Genomic DNA, 20,401 nt, shown 5'->3' on the forward strand with positions numbered 1-20,401 from the left:
TGATCCTATGATATAAAGATCAAGTTGCAAAATTTTTTTCACCTACTCTACTGGCCTCCATTATCTACCCTTTCCTCATCCCATTACCTGCCCAGTCATCTCACTTCAGCCTCAGAACTATGTGAAGTTTTAACCTAGCCAGATGGCAACTTTCTCTTACATCACAAATAATTGTTTATGATCTGTTGGGAGGCAGATGACACCATACTTACTTTGCTGTTAAGAGTTAGGGACTTGACAGTCAGAAGCTGCTGCTTACTTTGCTTTTATTGTATTCTAATTAGTATTATTTTAGAGATATTTTAATAATGTAATTTGTTTTAGATTGTATGCGGCTTGGCAGGTTTTTTTTCTTTACTTTTTTTGACCCTTACTATTTAAAGCGCTGTGCAAACTTTATAGCGCTCTACAAATAAATGTTAATAATAAGAAGAATGGTAAAATACAAATGGAACTGGATCGTTTGATAATATACACATTTAAGAGAGAGGGTCCTGACTGAAAAACCGTCACCAGATGTACCTACAGGATCGCCTTCTCCCATACAATCTGCCCTGTACACTCAGCTCCTCTGGGAAATGTTTGCTCCAACCAGCCAGGATTAGACCGGCAACTGTTTCTCAAAGGACTTTTTCATCTGCTGCCTCGACTGTGTAATGACCTACCAGAAGAGATACAACAGCTGAAAACACGGACTGTTTTTAAAACAGCATCAAAGACATGCCTCTTCCAACAGGCCTACTAAATCAATTTGAAACCATTACTTTTTAATTGGTATATTTTAAAGAATGTATTATATGAGTATATTTTAATGGTTTTATAGTACTGTATTTTAACTATTTTCCTTCAAGCTCTAGTGCTTTATAGATGTAGAAGGAATGATAGCAGTGCTATGTTGTGCAGCCATTTATGTGGTGCATAATACGACAATACTGAAGATGTTCCCTTGCCTAGCTATTTGTGGAACAATGGAAGAGAACAATGTTGTGCAGCCATTTATTGGTTTTATGTGTTTTTTAAATTGTGCTTTGTATTTTAATATGTTGTACCCCAACTTAAGAAGAGGCAGGAAAGAAATAAAATCTATTACTATTATTACTATTATTATTATTATTATTACTTACTTGTTTGATTGAGACCTTAACAGCGTAAGATAGGGGCTCGACAGACCTCCCACCACAACCGCACACCGTGGCCCCAATCCAGCCTTTTGAGGGCGCAAAAAGCTGCTGCAAAAAGCGGCTTTTTGCGCTCTCTAAAGGATGCCATAGCTGCATTGTTGTGGCTATGCGGTGCTCCTTCAGTGCTATGTCGTATGGACGCAGCGCCGGAGACGTATCACGATGCCGTGCAGAGTAGTGCACATCATTATGGTGCACTGGGGGCGGAGTCAGGACATGCACTATCTGGATGCAACGCCTCAACTCTGCCCCCAGGCCGCCCTTAATGGCCAGTCTGAAGAGCGCCTTAGTATTGATTTATAAGCTCTATTTAGGGTTAAGTCTGTGGAAAGAGTGGAGCTATGTTTCTAGCGTTCATGTATGTTCCACAGATAATATTCATGTATGCATCACTATGAGCAGGAAGGTCAGAAAGGGATTGTCTGTTATGTTCAGCTGAAGATACTTCAAATCCTCCCCAAGATTGATGACACTGTCATTCAGAATCTCTTCAAATGCTGAACTCATTACCACTTGCAGAAACGGTTTTACTCACTTCCCATGAACTGAACTCCCTTTGGAAATACTTTGACTGACTGACTGATTGAATGACTGACAGATAAACAAAGACAGCTAGGTAGCAGGACAGATTTGAAATATCACATTAACACTTGTGTCATTGTCATTTCTTCCTCCTGTAATATAGTTCTCATCAACAGAATTCAATTCAGCAATAACGGTGGATAATTTGGAGGGGATCTCATTCATAAGGTAGAGCAAAGATTCACACAGAATATGTTAAGTACAGGAAACCCAAACTGCTAACTGTGTGGATTTTATTCTTAGATTTCTTAGGATCTGCAGCTACAATTTAGATACTATTTAAAGTTAATGTGTAACACAGGAAGAACATATATGACTCTTTAAAACAGACGTGGTCAGTGTGAGCCATGGGAGACATTTGGCCCCACAGTGCAGACCCCAGCTCTTTCTACAGCCCTTGTGAACACCTTTACTCCTGCCTCTAAATTGACAAATCACACTCCCAGAAACCTTTGGGAGGGGGAACAATTTGTCATTTACATGTAATTCCCCTAAAACAATTTAAGGGCTTAAAAAAATAAAAGAAATGACTGTTTAGTCATTCCATGTTTTTAATAAATGGTCCCCATACCTCGAAAAGTTGTTCACATCTGCTCTGCAGAATGTGTTCCCTCTATCTACCTTTATACGATATTTCTGTATTGTCTCCCAATCAGTGCATAAGGACTTCCAATCTATTCTCCAACTGTGATCAGGAAACACTTACATTAGAAGAGCTGCTACAATCTTCCTCGCCACTACTAAGGTCAATGCAGTCCAAGATAGGTCTCAATACAGTTTCCTAGGAAAGTGAACAAACATTTACCTTTAAGGCACGCCTGCAAAAATAACATGGCCTAAGAAACCCAACAAATTGTACATTCACAGACAGTCTTTAGAAATCATTCTGGTTGAATTCAAGTATTGTACTGATGAAACTGCACCATTTCCATGAACGATCCTCTCTCCTCAGAGGCTACTAATGTGCATATTTTTGACATGAGAGACCGGTCTATGTTCAAGCAATAATGTCCTACTTGGCTAATCCTATGGGCTTTCTTTAACAGTCTGCTTCTTTCTTTAAAAGAAGGCAGCAGGGGAATGCCACAAACTAGTTAGCTCAATATGACTGGATTCCCAATCAATTAAGGAGCAAGCAGTCACTCAGTGGGGAGGAAAGTGATTGGGAATGAAGTCTATGAGAAGTACAGAAAAGGTGCAGATTAAAATAATATAAAACACCATCCAGTTGCCCTCCAGCTTGTGTTTACAAGGCCAGATGATGCTTTACTTCTCCTCTATAGTCCCAAGAAAACTGACTGTTCCCTCAGCAAAAGAAGACAGCAGGACCTCAGAACTGCCAATTCAGTATTCTATGTTCTTACTATAATGAAAGATTACTGATCAGACACAGCTCCCCAGTATATTTATTAAATACACTAAAATAAAATTTAGGCATTAGTTTAGTTTGTATAGCCAAACATACTGCATATAAACCCATAAACAGCCTTGCAAGGTGGCCACCTCCTTGTTGTCCACAGTTCATTCATCTATTTGTTTGGGACTCAGAGGATGGCATGTTACCAATTAATTTTGCTGATGTAGTATGTTCTGTTGTGATTTTTTAAAAGTCTGCAAACACTAATTACAGATAGAGATGTGCCAGTCCAGATAAATATAGAAAAAAAAAATTCAAGGGGAAATGACAAGCCATTGGCATGCTATAGCATCTGTTCCGTCCTGTTAAGCCTCCTTCTCATTTCCCACTGAACGTGTAGAGATCATGACAATTTTAGTAAGCAAGACCTGTTCACCACTATCTGTTCAGTAAGCACAGATTTTCAGGCTAATGTTTGGAAGGCCATGACAAAGGACAGAATATAGAGATTGAGAAGGGGGGTTAAACAAGAGCCTAGGCAAGGCTGAGAAAAGATGTTTAAAACATTTTAGCTACTGATACACTACAGTTTAGATACTTAAAGGGCTCATAGATTGAGGAGGGAATTAACCTGACTACAAGCCTTCAGCATCAGATTCCAATGATACATCAAATATCATATGTGACTAAAATAATGCATCAACAACCATTGCCTCTGTAGCCAAGGGTCCGTTCAGGGGAATTTTGTTATTGTAGTTTAGCTCAAATTGCAAGAGGAGGGCCTGCTACGACGGCCTTTGCAGAATTGTCTCCCGATATGTATACGGAGTAGACCAGGGGATTCCAATAAATAGAGCTGAGACAGACTTCTAGAATTAATAACCAATTTATTTATAAGGGGAAAAACACATACGATTCACTAGCATACACACACACATACAAAGCTCAGGAAAAGCATAGGTTAGCATGGAATAGGATTTTAGGCATCACTGGGGTGATACGTACCAGAATGTAGACTACCTCCAGGAATCCAAATGGAATATGATCAGGATGGCATGAGGCTCAGCCATGGAATGACTGGCCAGGAGCCAGGATTCAAAGGGACATAGCTTCCCCCTGAAATCCAGACTGGCCCCATGAAGAGGCAAATCTGGGAGTATTTATAGGCAAAATCTTGCTTCTGGCAAAGGTGCTTGATGTTGAGATCAAAGGTGTTTAATTACTTTCTTTTCACCTGGATGTCCTTGTCTGATTGTCTTAGTGGTCTTAAGCTGCTCAGACAACAGACCCTGGGGAGGGGGCAAGAACCTCAGGCAAGGCAAATATTTGCTCTTCCTGGTCATATGATAATCCTCTTATGCGACTCCTTAGATATGATGATGTGGGTACCCCTCAGGGGTGTGTGTACATGTCCTCATGCCTTGCTGGCAATGGTGGACAGGCTATTAGAGTTCATCTAGGGGTCATTAAGGGTTATCATTTATACCAAAATTTATATGGAGCAGCATGGGTAACATCCTCCAGGTCTCCCACAAACTAAAATTAGCATTTTCCATAATCTTGCACATTATTGGTATCTGGCAAACCAGTTCACCAAATTCATGAGCTAACAAAAAAGAAGGGGATTAATTGCTTGGTTCATTTTTGTTAGCCTTCCCACATGTTTACTCTACAACAGTCAACCTGGAATTTTTAATCAATCACAGAAGAATTTGTAACAGTATCATGTATGATGCTGGCCAACTTTCACTCTCTCATGCAACCACATCATTATATTAATGAGCTTGCTTTTTAAAAAATACAAAGTACAAAGGAAGCTGTGAGGACCATGAAACAAATCCAAAATCCTTATTATGGTTATATCTTTATAAGACCAGAAAAGAACATATACCCCAGGGGAAACTTTTGGGGAGAAAAGGATAGGAAGATTATTTTAAAATTACACTATCTGTATGCTGTAATGAGACATTTGGTTCTTTCTATGATATTACAATACGACATGAAGGGTACATGAATTTTAAGAAATTCACCTTTTCCCAGTTGCTTTTTAAAATAATTTTTTGTCTGAACATGAAAATGTGCTCTCAAAAGCTTAATAATCTCTAAAATTTACCAACATATTTACTCCTCCATGACTTGTCCTCACACATGTCAGAAGTATGTCCTTATTTTCAGAATAGTCTACTTTTCTTCCAAAATGATAGGCATTCAGCCATTCAAGCATGCTGTGTGGGGAAAAGATAATTACCCTTATAAATTTTAAATGCAAGATATGTACATACACCAACAAACTCAATGTCTTCTTCACTGTCTTCCTCCTGAGAAGCAGTATTCTCGGTGTTCTTAGAAGATACAAGATACTCCATTATCTGGAAAAAAGAAAAACAATAACTTGTTTAGTTTTACTTGCACAATAATGTAGCAATTATACCCACTTTATAACCATTTTATCCATCCTCTGCCCCATCCCGGATTCGCCCCTTTTCACTCGCTGCCCCTCACTCCTGGAACCTTCTTCCCCCACAAGCAAGAGCCATCACTTCTTTTACCAGCTTCAAAACGGAGTTGAAAACCATCCTGTTCAGAGAAGCGTTCCCAGGCATTGCATAATTGTCTCTTACTATTTGATGTTTTTGTGGTGCCTGTTTATTGAACCATTTCCTGTATTGCTATGTACTGAATATGCATTATCCTACTTGAGAGTATGTATTTTCCCTGGAAAATGATTAACCATCCATTTTGAAGCCAAGCCCTCCCTCCAGTCCATCTGCCTTGGTCCAGGCCTTGGAGGTAGAGAGGAACTGCTGGACCTCTTACCCTTTCCCTCCACCACTCCCTTCTCCTTCTGTGTCATGTCTTTTTAGATTGTAAGCCCGAGGGCAGGGAATCGTCTAACTAAAAGATTGTATGTACAGCGCTGTGTAAATTTACAGCGCTTCATAAATAAAGGTTAATAATAATAATAATAATGATTAGTGCTATATAGTTCTCCCATACAAATGAAATAGGTACTAGCAACATAACTTGGCCAGTTACTGTCCACCAGTAACTGCCCCATTACGCTACTGCTATGAGCTCTTTGCAGTTACAGTAACACATCAAAACTACACAGCTAACAGGGGCCTCTTATAGAAACCATGACACCAGTTCTAAATGCTACAGCTGCCAACATGTTCCAATCTGATTTCATGATGCTGGTGATTATATTTAAAACCCTTCAAGAGTCTGGGACCTTGCCCCATGAAGCAAAACCTCTCTCCACATACTGCCTAAGGATTGAGGTTTTGGGGAAGGACTCACTAATGTGGCAACACACTGTGTGAGGACATTAAAGAGGGCCTTCTCTGCTGTGGCTCCTTGGTTAGCAACTACTCTCCTCTTAAAAGAGGCTAGACTGGTGCCATTCTGGCACAAAGTTAAAACATAAATTTGCATCAAAGAGCCCTGGTGGTGCAGGGTTAAATGCCTGTACTGCAGTGACTCACTCAAAACCATAAGGTTGCAAGTTCAATACTAGCCAGGGCTCAAACTTGACTCAAGATTGCATCCTTCCAAGGTCACGAAAATGAGTACCCAGCTTGTTGGGGGCAATTAGCTTACAGTAAACCACTTAGACACTACTAGTTCAGTATGAAGCGGTATATAAATGAAGCTGTTTTTTGTTTTGTTATATTTATTTATTTATTTTATTATTTTGTTTGTTTTTATAGTCAGATGATTTTGCCTAGTTATTCACTAGTACAGAGTTTTAAACTTTTTTTAATTTGCCTTAAATTATTTAATTTGCCTTGAGTCCTTGTATTGTGAAAAGGGCGGGATATAATAAAATAAAATAATAATAAAATAATAATTAATTATTTAAAATGCTTTTAGACTATTTAAATTATTCCCTACTGGTTTAAAACTATTTTATCAATAACATCACTGTCTTGGGATACAAAATGAGATATAGGTATTACAAAAACAAACAAAATAAGCATTTAAAATGCTTGATATTATACAGTTTTAGTTTTATACCTGTAACTTGTATCCTGAACACAGCAATATATGGATGTTAGGATAACAAAGTGTAAGCTACTTTATAACAATGCACAACAAATGCATTGTAGTTTTGCACATAATGCTTCAGTGCAATAAAGAAAACACATTATAATAATCAGATTCACTAACATCTTCACTTGCACTTGTCTGTTAGGTTGCTACTATAGAAAACTTGAACCACTACACGGTTCTTTGCCCAAAGGACCAGTAATGTTAACTGAGGGTACTGTTAAGTAGAGGTTGGATGGGCATGTTACAGGAGTGCTTCGGTCTGGCAGTCCTGCTTGGCAAAGGGTGGGACTAGATGGCCCTTGCTTTCCAACTCCATGATTCTAAGAATTTAGGGATTATTACCAAATAGGCCCTAAAGAGGGAAGATGTAAAATGAACCCTTTATTTAGTGCAGGTTTCTTAGTGACAGATTATGCAAACTTTCATGCTATATTATATTTGACATGGATGGAAGTGAATATTCCTCATTCATTCTATAAAAGTAGATTTGCACAAGGGCTCCAATACTACCAAATATTAGCTCAAACATTACCAAAGCAAGACGTACCATTATAGTTCACTAGATCTGAATTTTAAAACATCAGGTGTAAACAGGTCACACTATGCTGACTCTGGGCAAGCTCTGCTAAGGAAGCAGAAAGTTTCAAAGAGTAGGAGTGATAAAATAAAAAAAGGAGTGCTCTGGGTAAATATGGTTGACCCTTCCTTATCTGGAATTCCAAAATATTCCAAAATCCAAAACATTTTTCACAGGTGGCTGAGACAGCAACAACCTTTGCTTTCTGATATACGCAAACTTTGTTTCATGTACAAAATTAATAAAAACAGTGCCTATAAAATTACCTTCAGGCTTGCATGTACGTGTATACAAAACATAAATGAATATCATGTTTAGACTTCAAAAACATAGGCATGCTAGCTTTTGTAGACTTGAGCCTACATCTTCAGAAGCATGGGATCGAGTGGAAAGCCCAGAGACAGACCTATATAGCAGTCTGTGTATGGGACCACCCATAGGAATGCAAAGCTTTGTGGTGTGAGGTGATAGGTTTCAGTTTAACAATGGTCAAAGGTTGTTGGGGCAGAAGGCTGCAGGAGAAATGATGTGGTCTGGAGTTTCCACTCTACCACATACATATGAGGAAGGAGGCTCATGTTTAGGAAAGCTCATGCTCCCATCTTCTCTCTTCAGTTAGTCTCAAAGGTGCTGTGAGATTCCTTTGCAGATAGATTTTCCAGACTACCACGGCTAGGTCTTGTAATGATCAAGTATGGTCTCCTGACACATGCATGAATTCATAAATGTTCTGAGAATACATGTGTGTAATGAATCTTTAAACTCAAAATATATGATTTTATTAGTTCAGTTTGCAGATAATGAACAATCCAATATGTTGTTGTTGTTGTGTGCCTTAAAGTCATTCATGACTTGTGGCGACAGGATTTTGTGGGGCTGAGTGTGTGATCTGCCCATGGTCACCCAGCAACCGTCCTGTCCTTTTCATATGTTATGCTAACAATCTAAGAAAGTATGCCAAGGGATCTTGTAGCACCTTTGAAACTAACTGAAAGAGAGAAATTGGTAGCATGAGCTTTCAGAGATATGAGCCTGCATCCTCTTGCATCTGAAGAAGCTGCCTCAAGTCTATAAGAGGTCATGCTATCAGCTTCTCAAGGGTGCTACAAGATCCCTTTGCACACTGATGTTTAGACTTGGGTCCCATCTCCAAGATGATGCATCTTTATGTCATGATGCAAATATGTCAAAATCCAAAGAAACATCTGAAATCCACACTGACTGGTCCCAAGCTTTTGGGAGAAAGGAGAGCCAACCTGCACATCCTTTCCTTATTTATAATAGTGCACAAAGGGTTCTTGTAGCACCTCTAAAACTAACTGAAAGAGAGAAGTTGATAGCATGAACTTTGCTAGACTTGAGTTTACTTCCTCAGATGCATCGGGCAGAGTAGTGGAGGGTCTGGAAACAGACCTAGGTAAGCCATCTGTGTATGAGAAGGTCAATTCAAATTCAAAACCTTGCATGCATTGAGAAGAAGTGGCAAGTACATTTTTAACTATGGCCACCTCATCTCCAATACATCATCATCATCAACAATATGTTTATTTATACCCCACCTTCCTCCCAGTATAGGGGACTCAAGGCAGCTTACAAATCTAAAGCAGTCCAAGTTAAAACACTATAAATATGCAAAATACAAGCTTTTGAATTTGAATTGACATTCACACACACAAATGGCTTATATACTGTAGGTTTGTCTCTGGGTTCTCCCCTCCAAACATGCATCAGAGGAAGCCTACAAAAGCTCATGGTACCAACTTCTCACTTTCCATGAGGTTCAAAGGTGCTGCAAGATCCCTTTGCATACTCATTTTCCAAACTAACATGGCTATGCCTTTGAAAATTAGGAGTCCTTGCTCCAAAAAAGCAATCTGATGTACCCAAGGAAGCAGACTGAAGTCTACCAAAGCTCCAGCTACCAACAAGGATCAAATATGCTACAACATCCCTTTGCTGACTGATTTTCCATACTAACATGGCTATGCCTTTGAATATTAGAAGTCCTTGCTTCCAAAAAGCATCTGTGGAAGCAGACTCAAGACTACCAAAGATCATGCTACCACTTCTCCCTTCCAGTGAGGCTCACAGGTGCTGTAAGATCCCCTTGCACACTGATTTTCCAGACTAACATGGCTACTCTTTTGAATATTCGGAGTCCTTGCTCCAAAAAAGCATCTGCTGTAGATGGATGGAGGAAGTAGACCAAGCCTACCAAAGCTTATGCTACCAACTTCTTTCTTTCAGTGAGTCTGAAAGGTGCTAAGAAATTTGCAGGCTGGATTTCCAGAGTTAACTGCCTTTGAATATCAGGAATGTACGACCTCCAAAAAATCATCTGGCATAGATGCAACTGAGAAAACAGTCTCAAAGTCTGCCAAAGCTCCTCTCTCATCCAGTGAGTCTCTGAGGTCCAAAACACACTGCAGAATAAATCCCAGTTTGAGACCGCTTTAACTGTCCTGGCTCAATGGTAGGGGATTTGTAGTTTATTGGGGCACCAGAGCTCTCTCTGACAGAGAAGGATAAATGCCTCACAAAACGACACTTCCCAGAATCCCCCAGCATTTGAGCCTCACTGGGAGAGAGAGAAGCTGGGAGCATAAGCTTTTGGTAGACTTAGATGCATCAGATTGCTCTATTTTATATATATACACTTTCCATCATAATCTTGACTGTTTCATTGATATTTTATTGTAGTAAGATTGGGAGGGAGAGAATAATAATAATAATTCTTATTATTCTTATTATTTGCATTCTGCTTTTTCACAAAGGAATCAAAGCGGATTCCAACAGTATAAATAAAACCTCAAACAATTAAAAATTACATTTTAAAAACCCCAAAACCCCAACCCTCCCCCAATCATGAAAACAGTGATCAACCCATAAAAAGAAATAATAATAATAATAATAACAGATTAATTATATGAATGGGATGCATTTTAATTGGTACGTTGCATTTTATATTGTGTTTCTATCCTGCGGGAGAGGCGGCATACAAGAAAAAACATTTTTTATGATGATGATGATGATGATGATGATGATGATGATGATGATGATGATCTCTGGTGCCAGGCTAAGGCAGAGTCCCCTAGCACTGAGCCTGGGGAGTTAAAGGGGGCTCAGATGGGATCATTTCTGCAGAGTGTGTTCTGGGGCCAAAGGTGCTGCAGCACTGCCTTACCTCTCAGGATGCTCAGGGCAGCCCAAGAAACAAGGAAGGGGCGTTGCTGTGATGGCCTCAAGGGCGGTGGAATCCTGGGAAAGGTGTCTCCAACCCTAAGAGAAGCAAGAGAGGAAGACAAATAAACATGGGAGCAAGGGGCCCAAGAGAAGCCCACGCCTTTCCCTCCCCAGCCAGGCTCCCTTCTTGCCTTAAGCGCAGCCCCAGCCTCCAAGGCCCAGCCCTCCACCACCTAAACCCTCCCACGTGACCACCGTCCCACGTGACCGCCTCCCTCCCTTTCCCGCGCGCGCCCTTTCCTCTGCTTCCCAACCTCTGCGTCGCGTCGCGTCGCGCTCGCCCAAGGCCTGCCGGGAAGTGTAGTTTAACGGCCCTCTTTTGACCTATGCGCTTTCCCAAACTGAGCTGACGGGGGGGGGGGGGGGGGGGAAGAGACCCACTGTTCCATGCTATGTGACCCTATACTTACAGGGGACAGCAGGCTCTGGGTTGGTGGATCACCACGACTCCTACAGGGCCAGGGTTAGGTTCCCCTCAGCAACAAGGCCATGAAAACCCTGGTTACCTTTCAAACTTTCCCGCCCTTTTTAGGGAGAAAAAAGGCAGAAAATGTGGCCTGAGGAGAGAAAGCGGGAGGGGAGGGGGACTGTGCCAGGAGGAGGCTGGGATTTATAGTTTTCTGTGGGAAGGTCATCCATTAATCAGTGTGGAGACTGCAGTCAAGGCATCAGAGGGAGACTAAGGGGGCATCTGCACTGTAGAAATAATAATAATTATAATTATAATAAAGACACAATTATGATGATGATGATAATAATAATTATAATTATTTCTACAGTGCAGCAGATGCACTGCAGTCTCCACTTTGACTAATAAATGACCTTTCCACAGAAAACTATAAATCACCAGCCTCCTCCCTTCCTCTTTCTATAATCAAGACATTATTATTATTATCACTATTATTATTATTTCTAAAGTGTAGATGCACCTTTAGTCTCCATCTGCTGTATTGACTGCAGTCTCCACCAATCTATAGTATTGTTATTGCTATTATTATTCTAGAGTGTAGATGCAACCTGAGGTCCAAAGCTCATTGCAGAAATAATACAGTTTGAGATCCCTTTAACTGCCATGGCTAAATGCTAGGGAATTTCTAAGAACATCTGGCCTTATCTGTCAGAGAGCTCTAGTGCCACAGTAAACTACAATTCCCAAGATTCCCTAGCACTGAGGCAGGGCAGTTAAAAGTGGTCTCAGACTAGATTGTTTCTGCAGTCTCTTTTGGACCTTAGCCTCCTGATTTCTTGACTGTAGTCTCCACTCTGATTAATGACTGACTTTTGACAGAAAACTATAAATCACCAGCCTCCTGGTATAATCCCTCCCATCTCCTATTATTATTATTATTATTATTATTATTATTATTATATTTTATTTATTTCTCGCTTCTCCCTTCAGTCCCTGTACTGGGAGGAAGGCAGGATATAAGTAAACGTAGTAATAATAATAATAATAATCACAAGTAAAAACAAAACACATAAAGCCAGCAGTTAAGATATGATACTATAATAAATACTATATAAAACCAATACTATAAAATGCTATACTATAATATATACTAAAAAGGCCAATGCAATTCTAGGCTGCATCAATAAAAGTATAGTGTCTAGATCAAGGGAAGTTATAGTGCCGCTCTATTCTGCTTTGGTCAGGCCCCACCTGGAATATTGTGTCCAGTTCTGGGCACCACAATTCAAAAAGGACATTGAGAAACTGGAGCCATGTGTCCAAAGGAGGGCAAGTAAAATGGTGAAGGGTCTGGAAACCTTGCCCTATGAGGAACGCCTTAAGGAGCGGGGGATGTTTAGCATGGAGAAAAGAAGGTTAAGAGATGATAGCCCTGTTTAAATATTTGAAGGGATGTCATGTTGAGGAGGGAGCAAGCTTGTTTTCTGCTGCTCCAGAGACTAGGACCCGGAACAATGGATGCAAGCTGCAGGAAAAGAGATCCCAGCTCAACATTAGGAGGAGCTTCCTGACAGTAAGAGCTCTTCGACAGTGGAACAAACTCCCTCAGAGAGCGGTGGAGTCTCCTTCTTTGGAGGTCTTTAAGCAAAGGCTGGATGACTATCTGTTGGGGGTGCTTTGATTGTGGGTTCCTGCATGGCAGAATGGGGTTAGACTGGATGGCCCTTGGGTTCTTTTTCCAACTCTATGGCGCATTACAGACCGCCCAAACCGTGGGGCTCCCCAGTGCCGCAAAAAAGAAGAGCCAAAATGGCGCTTCTTTTTGCGGTGCGGTTATGGCAGCGTGAGGTGTCAATGGTGCACTCCGGGCATCATGTGGAATGGGCGCCATCATTTTGTGCGTGCTCCGTGCGTATTAGGGTTAGGAGTGTCAGGAAGTGACGCCCGTTTCTAACCCTAGTATGTACAGAGCACGTACTATAGGCCAGTGCGGAAGATGGTTTGAAATCGGCTGAGGAAGTGTGTGTCATCCAACAAGTTTGACTCCACTTTAATTACCATGGATCCATCCTACATTATCCTGGGATGTGTAGTTTGGGGAAGCCCCAGAACCCCTTGGTAGAGAAGGCAGCATTTTCATCGCTCTCAGGATAAATGTCTTTTGTAAAGCTAATTGCTGTTAAAGTTAGAACAAGGATCCAGCAGTGACTGCACTTAACAACATCCCTCTTAATCCAAAAGAGCCATTTGTATGTCCCTACAGCCCACTAGTCCCCTACACTAAGGGTATATTTTTAAAACATTTGTAATTATGTCTTGTTTTATTTTATTGCAAGCCACCCTGGGATCTTCAGATCAAAGGCGGGATATAAATATTTTAATTAATAAATAAATGGATAGAAGTCCTGTATTTCATGTTGTCCTGATCTTTTACTGCCCTGGGCCCATATTCCTTATTTCTGTTTTGTAGACGTTTGATGCTTAATGGTCACGGTTTCTTTGGCTGATCATTCCCTGAATAAGGTCCCATAGCCCCCCCCCCCCCCCGCCGCACTGGCAACCTGGGGCCTTTTGTATTTTGTTTTTATGTTTTATGTAATCCTTGTATGATTTTAATGCTTACTGTTTATTGTATTTTAATTGTTGTAAACCACCCTGATCTGATGGAAGGGCGGTATATAAATAAAAATTTTATTTATTTATTATTATTCCATGCAATGTTTTTGCAACACACTGATTACTCCTTACTCTGTTGGTATAATAATTAATGTTTACATCTTATATGCAAGCACACCTTTTCATGGACTCTGTTTATTCCTTGTACTAAAGTTCAGTTTTTCTAACTATATTGCAATGAGATTGATTGATATATTTGACAATCCTTGGCTTCCAAAGAATTTTGGTTTGGTTTGAGAGCTGGAGTTCAACAAGACCTCTAAGGTCCCCAATGACCTAACCCTGGTCAAAAGCCTACATTGTGATGGCCAGAAATGCCTCCCAAATGAGGGAGCCTTACATCCTAACTCTAATTCAAAAGCTAAGATTGTGTGCTACTGTTTGGATAGAGTTTCAGATGTATTATCTGGAGCCATATTGCAAGGCCAAATGGGGAAGAAGAAGCAAGACTCTGATGTTGGGGGACTGTTGACATCAGAATAGCTCATTGCCATGGCGATGTCAACAGTCCCATTGTGGCTCATGCCACCATGGCAACCCATGATGCTCCTGGGACTCCACTGACCCATCCCAGCCACAGACTCAAGGGAGGTTGCCGCTCAGACAGACCATGGTGGATGCCAGGCGGAAGAGTAAAGTGGGCCGCTGGATAAAGGCACTCCACGAAAGTCAAGCTGGCCACCTCTGGGACCAAAGGAGAAGGCAAGTTCACTGTTTTTGTGGACTTGCTAAGAGGGAGGCATGTTTGCAGCCCGAGGCCAGTGGAGATCCAGACTCTGAAGCTGGCTGTTGTCAGTTGATGGACCTGGTGGAAACCGGTGGATGTTGGGGGACAGAAACTGGTAGAGTCTGTATTCAGAAGCTGGTGGATGTCATAAGGCAGAAACTAGCGGAGGTTTGCAGACATGAGCCGGTGGAAGTCCTCCATCAGAAGCCAGCTGATGGAAGCCATTAGATATCTGTGGATTGAAACTGGAGCATGTCTGTGTGTGGAAGGAGAGTGGATGTCTCTGGCGAAGGATCCTCTTGGAGGATCTTGCCCTCTGTGTGAGTGTATGAGTGTGTGAATGATTGTGGGAGTGAGTGAGTGTGTGAGTGTCAAGACCAAAGAACCAAGATTTGAAAAGCCAGGAAAACATTGCAGTGAAATTGACAGTTTATTTGAATTCCAAAGAGAGCCTCACTCTCAGAGGAGTTAGTGTCAAATCTGGTTTGTGTCCACAACCATCCCATCTTTAAGGATTCTCTTCCCAAGCCCCCACTTGTCCAACCCCAGCCTGCCTTCTTTCTATCCTAACAACTCTTTCAACTTGCTGCTCCAACTCTCTACCGCCTGTCAATCCACCTCTCCCAAGAAAGAAGGCATTGCTTTGTTTATCATCAAAGTCTTTCCTCAGGAAACAACAAAGTCATATAAAGTCACCCCTCTGTTTCCACGGACTTGAAATCCATGTCCCTTGCATATACATGAGTGGGAAACGGAGGGGGAAATAATGGGCCATGCGCCCATGATCTGCACTCGCAGCCACCCACAGGAGTGTGCCCACATTCAAGCCAATGGGGTGCCTTTCCATTTTGGGGGAGGGGGCAGGGGAGGGTGGAACACATCCCCCAAAAAACGGAGGGGCGACTGTACTCTAACTTCTCCAATAATTGCTTTCACTGGTGCGCTTGGTAAAGTCCCTTTGACCTCCTGAGGAGAAACTTTAAAATGATGCCCGCCTTGCTGATGCACTTTGCACCTCCTATCTCTGAGGAAACGTGTTTCAATGGACACTGCTCTAGCTCCTTGCTTGGCTAGAGCTGCTCTTTTTGGTGAAGAGGATCTGCTTCATGGTCACTTGCCTGACTTTTGTGCCTGGCTAAGGGCCATCGTACCTCTGAGGAGGAGTTATTATTGACTGCTCCCGACTTAAGACTTCACTGGTTGCTGACTCTCTGGGGTTAAACCAATTGCATGGCAGCCCATCTCCACTCATTATTGGTCCATGACCCTCAAGGGTCAAATTAATTGGAAGGCAGCCCAACGTTGATCCTCATCGGTCCCTGGCTCTCTGGAGTCATACCAAATCGCTTGCAGGACCTTCGTCCGCCCAGAATCTCCTTAGTCATACCGATTGGATGGCAGCCTGAATTCAAAACTCGTCGATTCCTGACTCTCCTGGGTCATACCAATTGTATACGCGCCCGATTTCGATATTCATGACGTTCCAGAGTCATGCAGATTGGCTTGCAGCCTCATATTCACCCTCATATGTCCCTGACTCTCTGGGGTCATACCGACTGGATGGCAGCCTGACGTCGAACCTCGTCGGTCCCTGACTCTCCTGGGTCATACCAATTGGATAGGTGCCCGATTTTGATATTCATCCGTCCATGACGTTTCAGAGTCTTACCAATTTACTTGCAGCCTGACATTAACCCTCATCGGTCCCTGACTCTCTGGAATCTCACTGATTGGATGGCAGCCTGACCTCGAACCTCGTCGGTCCCTGACTCTCCTGGGTCATACCAATTGGATAGGTGCCTGATTTCGATATTCATCCATCCATGACGTTCCAGAGTCGTACCGAATGGCTTACAGCCTTACATTGACCTTCATCGGTCCCTGACTCTCTGGAGTCATAACGATTAGACGGCAGCCTGAATTCGAACCTCGTCTATTCCTGACTCTCCTGGGTTATACCAATTGTATACACGCCCGATTTCGATAATCATGACGTTCTAGAGTCATGCCGATTGGCTTGCAGCCTCACATTCACCCTCCTATGCACCTGACTCTCTGGGCTCATATCGACTGAATGGCAGCCTGAAATTGAACCTCGTCAGTACCTGACTCTCCTGAGTAATACCAATTGGATCGGTGCCCAATTTCGATATTGATTGATCCATGACGTTCGAGAATCGTACCAATTTACTTGCAGGCTGACATTAACCCTCATCGGTTCCTGACTCTCTGGAGTCATACCGATTGGATGGCAGCCTGAATTCGAAACTCGTCGATTCCTGACTCTCATGGGTCATACCAATTGTATACGCGCCCGATTTCGATATTCATGACGTTCCAGAGTCATGCCGATTGGCCTGCAGCCTCACATTCACCCTCACATGTCCCTGACTCTCTGGGGTCATATCGACTGAATGGCAGCCTGAAATCGAACCTCGTCCGTACCTGACTCTCCCGGGTCATACCAATTGTATAGGTGCCCAATTTCGATATTCATCCGTCCATGACGTTCCAGTGTCGTACCAATTGGCTTGCAGCCTGACATTCACCCTCATCGGTCCCTGACTCTCTGGAGTCTCACGGATAGGATGGCAGCCTGACATTCACCCCCGTCGGTCCCTGACTCTCCTGGGTCATACTAATTGGATAGGTGCTCGATTTTGATATTCATCCGTTCATGACGTTCCAGATTCGTACCAATTTGCTTGCAGCCTGACATTAACCCGCATCGGTCCCTGACTATCTGGAATCTCACTGATTGGATGGCACCCTGACCTCGAACCTCGTCGGTCCCTGACTCTCCTGGGTCATACTAATTGGATAGGTGTCCGATTTAGATATTCATCCGTCCATGACGTTTCAGAGTCGTACCGAATGGCTTGCAGCCTGACATTCACCCTCCTCGGTCCCTGACTCTCTGGAGTCATACCGATTGGATGGCAGCCTGAATTCGAAACTCGTCGATTCCTGACTCTCCTTGGTCATACCAATTGTATACGCGCCCGATTTCGATATTCATGACGTTCCAGAGTCATGCAGATTGGCTTGCAGCCTCACATTCACCCTCATATGTCCCTGACTCTCTGGGGTCATACCGACTGGATGGCAGCCTGACGTCGAACCTCGTCGGTCCCTGACTCTCCTGGGTCATACCAATTGGATAGGTGCCCGATTTTGATATTCATCCGTCCATGACGTTTCAGAGTCGTACCGAATGGCTTGCAGCCTTACATTCACCCCCGTCGGTCCCTGACTCTCCTGGGTCATACTGATTGGATAGGTGTCCATTTCGATATTGATCCGTTCATGACGTTCCAGATTCGTACCAATTTACTTGCAGCCTGACATTAACCCTCATCAGTCCCTGACTCTCTGGAATCTCACTGATTGGATGGCAGCCTGACCTCGAACCTCGTCGGTCCCTGACTCTCCTGGGTCATACCAATTAAATAGGTGCCCGATTTTGATATTCATCCGTCCATGACGTTTCAGAGTCGTACCGAATGGCTTGCAGCCTGACATTCACCCTCCTCGGTCCCTGACTCTCTGGAGTCATACCGATTGGATGGCAGCCTGAATTCGAAACTCGTCGATTCCTGACTCTCCTTGGTCATACCAATTGTATACGCGCCCGATTTCGATATTCATTACGTTCCAGAGTCATGCATGTTGGCTTGCAGCCTCACATTCAACCTCATATGTCCCTGACTCTCTGGGGTCATACCGACTGGATGGCAGCCTGACATCGAACCTCGTCGGTCCCTGACTCTCCTGGGTCATACCAATTGGATAGGTGCTCGATTTCGATATCCATCCGTACATGACGTTCCACAGTCATACCAATTGGCTTGCAGCCTGACATTCACCCTCATCGGTCCCTGACTCTCTGGAGTTTCACGGATAGGATGGCAGCCTGACATTCACCCTTGTCGGTCCTTGACTCTCCTGGGTCATACTGATTGGATAGGTGCTCGATTTCGATATTCATCCATTCATGACGTTCCAGATTCGGACCGAATGACATGCAGCCTGACATTCACCCTCATCAGTCCCTGACTCTCTGGAGTCATACCGATTGGATGGCAGGCTGACATCAACCCTCGTCGGTCCCTGACTCTCCTGGGTCATACTAATAGGATAGGTGCCCAATTTCGATATCCACCCGTCCAGGACGTTCCGGTGTCGTACCAATTGGCTTGCAGCCTGACATTCACCCTCATCGGTCCCTGACTCTCTGGAGTCTCACGGATAGGATGGCAGCCTGACATTCACCCTCGTCGGTCCCTGACTCTCCTGGGTCATACTGATTGGATAGGTGCTCGATTTCGATATTCATCCATTCATGACGTTCCAGATTCGGACCGAATGACTTACAGCCTGACATTCACCCTCATCAGTCCCTGAATCTCTGGAGTCATACCGATTGGATGGCGGGCTGACATCAACCCTCATCGGTCCCTGACTCTCCTGGGTCATACTAATAGGATAGGTGCCCGATTTCGATATTCATCCGTCCATGACGTTTCAGAGTCGTACTGAATGACTTGCAGCCTGACATTCACCCTCATCGGTCCCTGACTCTCTGGAGTCATGACGATTGGATGGCAGCCTGAATTCGAAACTCGTCGATTCCTGACTCTCCTGGGTCATACCAATTGTATACGTGCCCGATTTCGATATTCATGACGTTCCAGAGTCATGCCGATTGGCTTGCAGCCTCACATTCACCCTCATATGCACCTGACTCTCTGGGGTCTTATCGACTGAATGGCAGCCTGAAATCGAACCTCGTCAGTACCTGACTCTCCTGGGTAATACCAATTGGATAGGTGCTCGATTTCGATATTGATTGATCCATGACGTTCGAGAATCGTACCAATTTACTTGCATGCTGATATTAACCCTCATCGGTCCCTGACTCTCTGGAGTCATACCGATTGGATGGCAGCCTGAATTCGAAACTCGTCGATTCCTGACTCTCCTGGGTCATACCAATTGTATACGCGCCCGTTTTCGATATTCATGACGTTCCAGAGTCATGCCGATTGGCTTGCAGCCTCACATTCACCCTCATATGCACCTGTCTCTCTGGGGTCATATCGACTGAATGGCAGCCTGAAATTGAACCTCGTCGGTACCTGACTCTCCTGGGTCATACCAATTGGATAGGTGCCCAATTTCGATATTCATCCGTCCATGACGTTTCAGAGTCGTACCGAATGGCTTGCAGCCTTACATTCACCCCCGTCGGTCCCTGACTCTCCTGGGTCATACTAATTGGATAGTTGCTCGATTTCGATATTCATCCGTTCATGACGTTCCAGATTCGTACCGAATGGCTTGCAGCCTTACATTCACCCCCGTCGGTCCCTGACTCTCCTGGGTCATACTAATTGGATAGGTGTCCGATTTAGATATTCATCCGTCCATGACGTTTCAGAGTCGTACCGAATGGCTTGCAGCCTGACATTCACCCTCCTCGGTCCCTGACTCTCTGGAGTCATACCGATTGGATGGCAGCTGACCTCGAACCTCGTCGGTCCCTGACTCTCCTGGGTCATACCAATTGGATATGTGCCCGATTTCGATATTCATC

At 43.3% G+C, this 20,401-nt stretch overlaps 1 protein-coding gene across 3 annotated transcripts in view; it reads right to left on the reverse strand.

The window, feature by feature from the left end:
* Window positions 1-11,484, reverse strand: part of ZNF451 (zinc finger protein 451) — a 35,422-nt gene extending 23,938 nt beyond the window's left edge. For 2 of the 3 annotated variants that reach the window (XM_089531009.1, XM_089531011.1), the window contains exons 1-4: window positions 11,125-11,193; window positions 10,935-11,029; window positions 5,403-5,489; window positions 2,470-2,544 (exon numbers count right to left, since the gene is read on the reverse strand). In XM_089531009.1, the coding sequence (XP_089387135.1) occupies window positions 2,470-2,544; window positions 5,403-5,486 (159 nt within the window). In that variant the 5' untranslated portion in view covers window positions 5,487-5,489; window positions 10,935-11,029; window positions 11,125-11,193. Of the gene's footprint in view, window positions 1-2,469; window positions 2,545-5,402; window positions 5,490-10,934; window positions 11,030-11,124; window positions 11,194-11,403 lie in introns of those variants that run through there. The other variant, XM_089531010.1, reaches the window with a different exon arrangement.
* Window positions 11,485-20,401: the final 8,917 nt, after the last annotated feature.

Source organism: Sceloporus occidentalis, unplaced genomic scaffold (genome assembly GCF_023333645.1).
Source record: "Sceloporus occidentalis isolate IW3139 unplaced genomic scaffold, rSceOcc1.0.p SCAF_6, whole genome shotgun sequence".
Classification (NCBI taxonomy): Eukaryota; Metazoa; Chordata; class Lepidosauria; order Squamata; family Phrynosomatidae; genus Sceloporus; species Sceloporus occidentalis.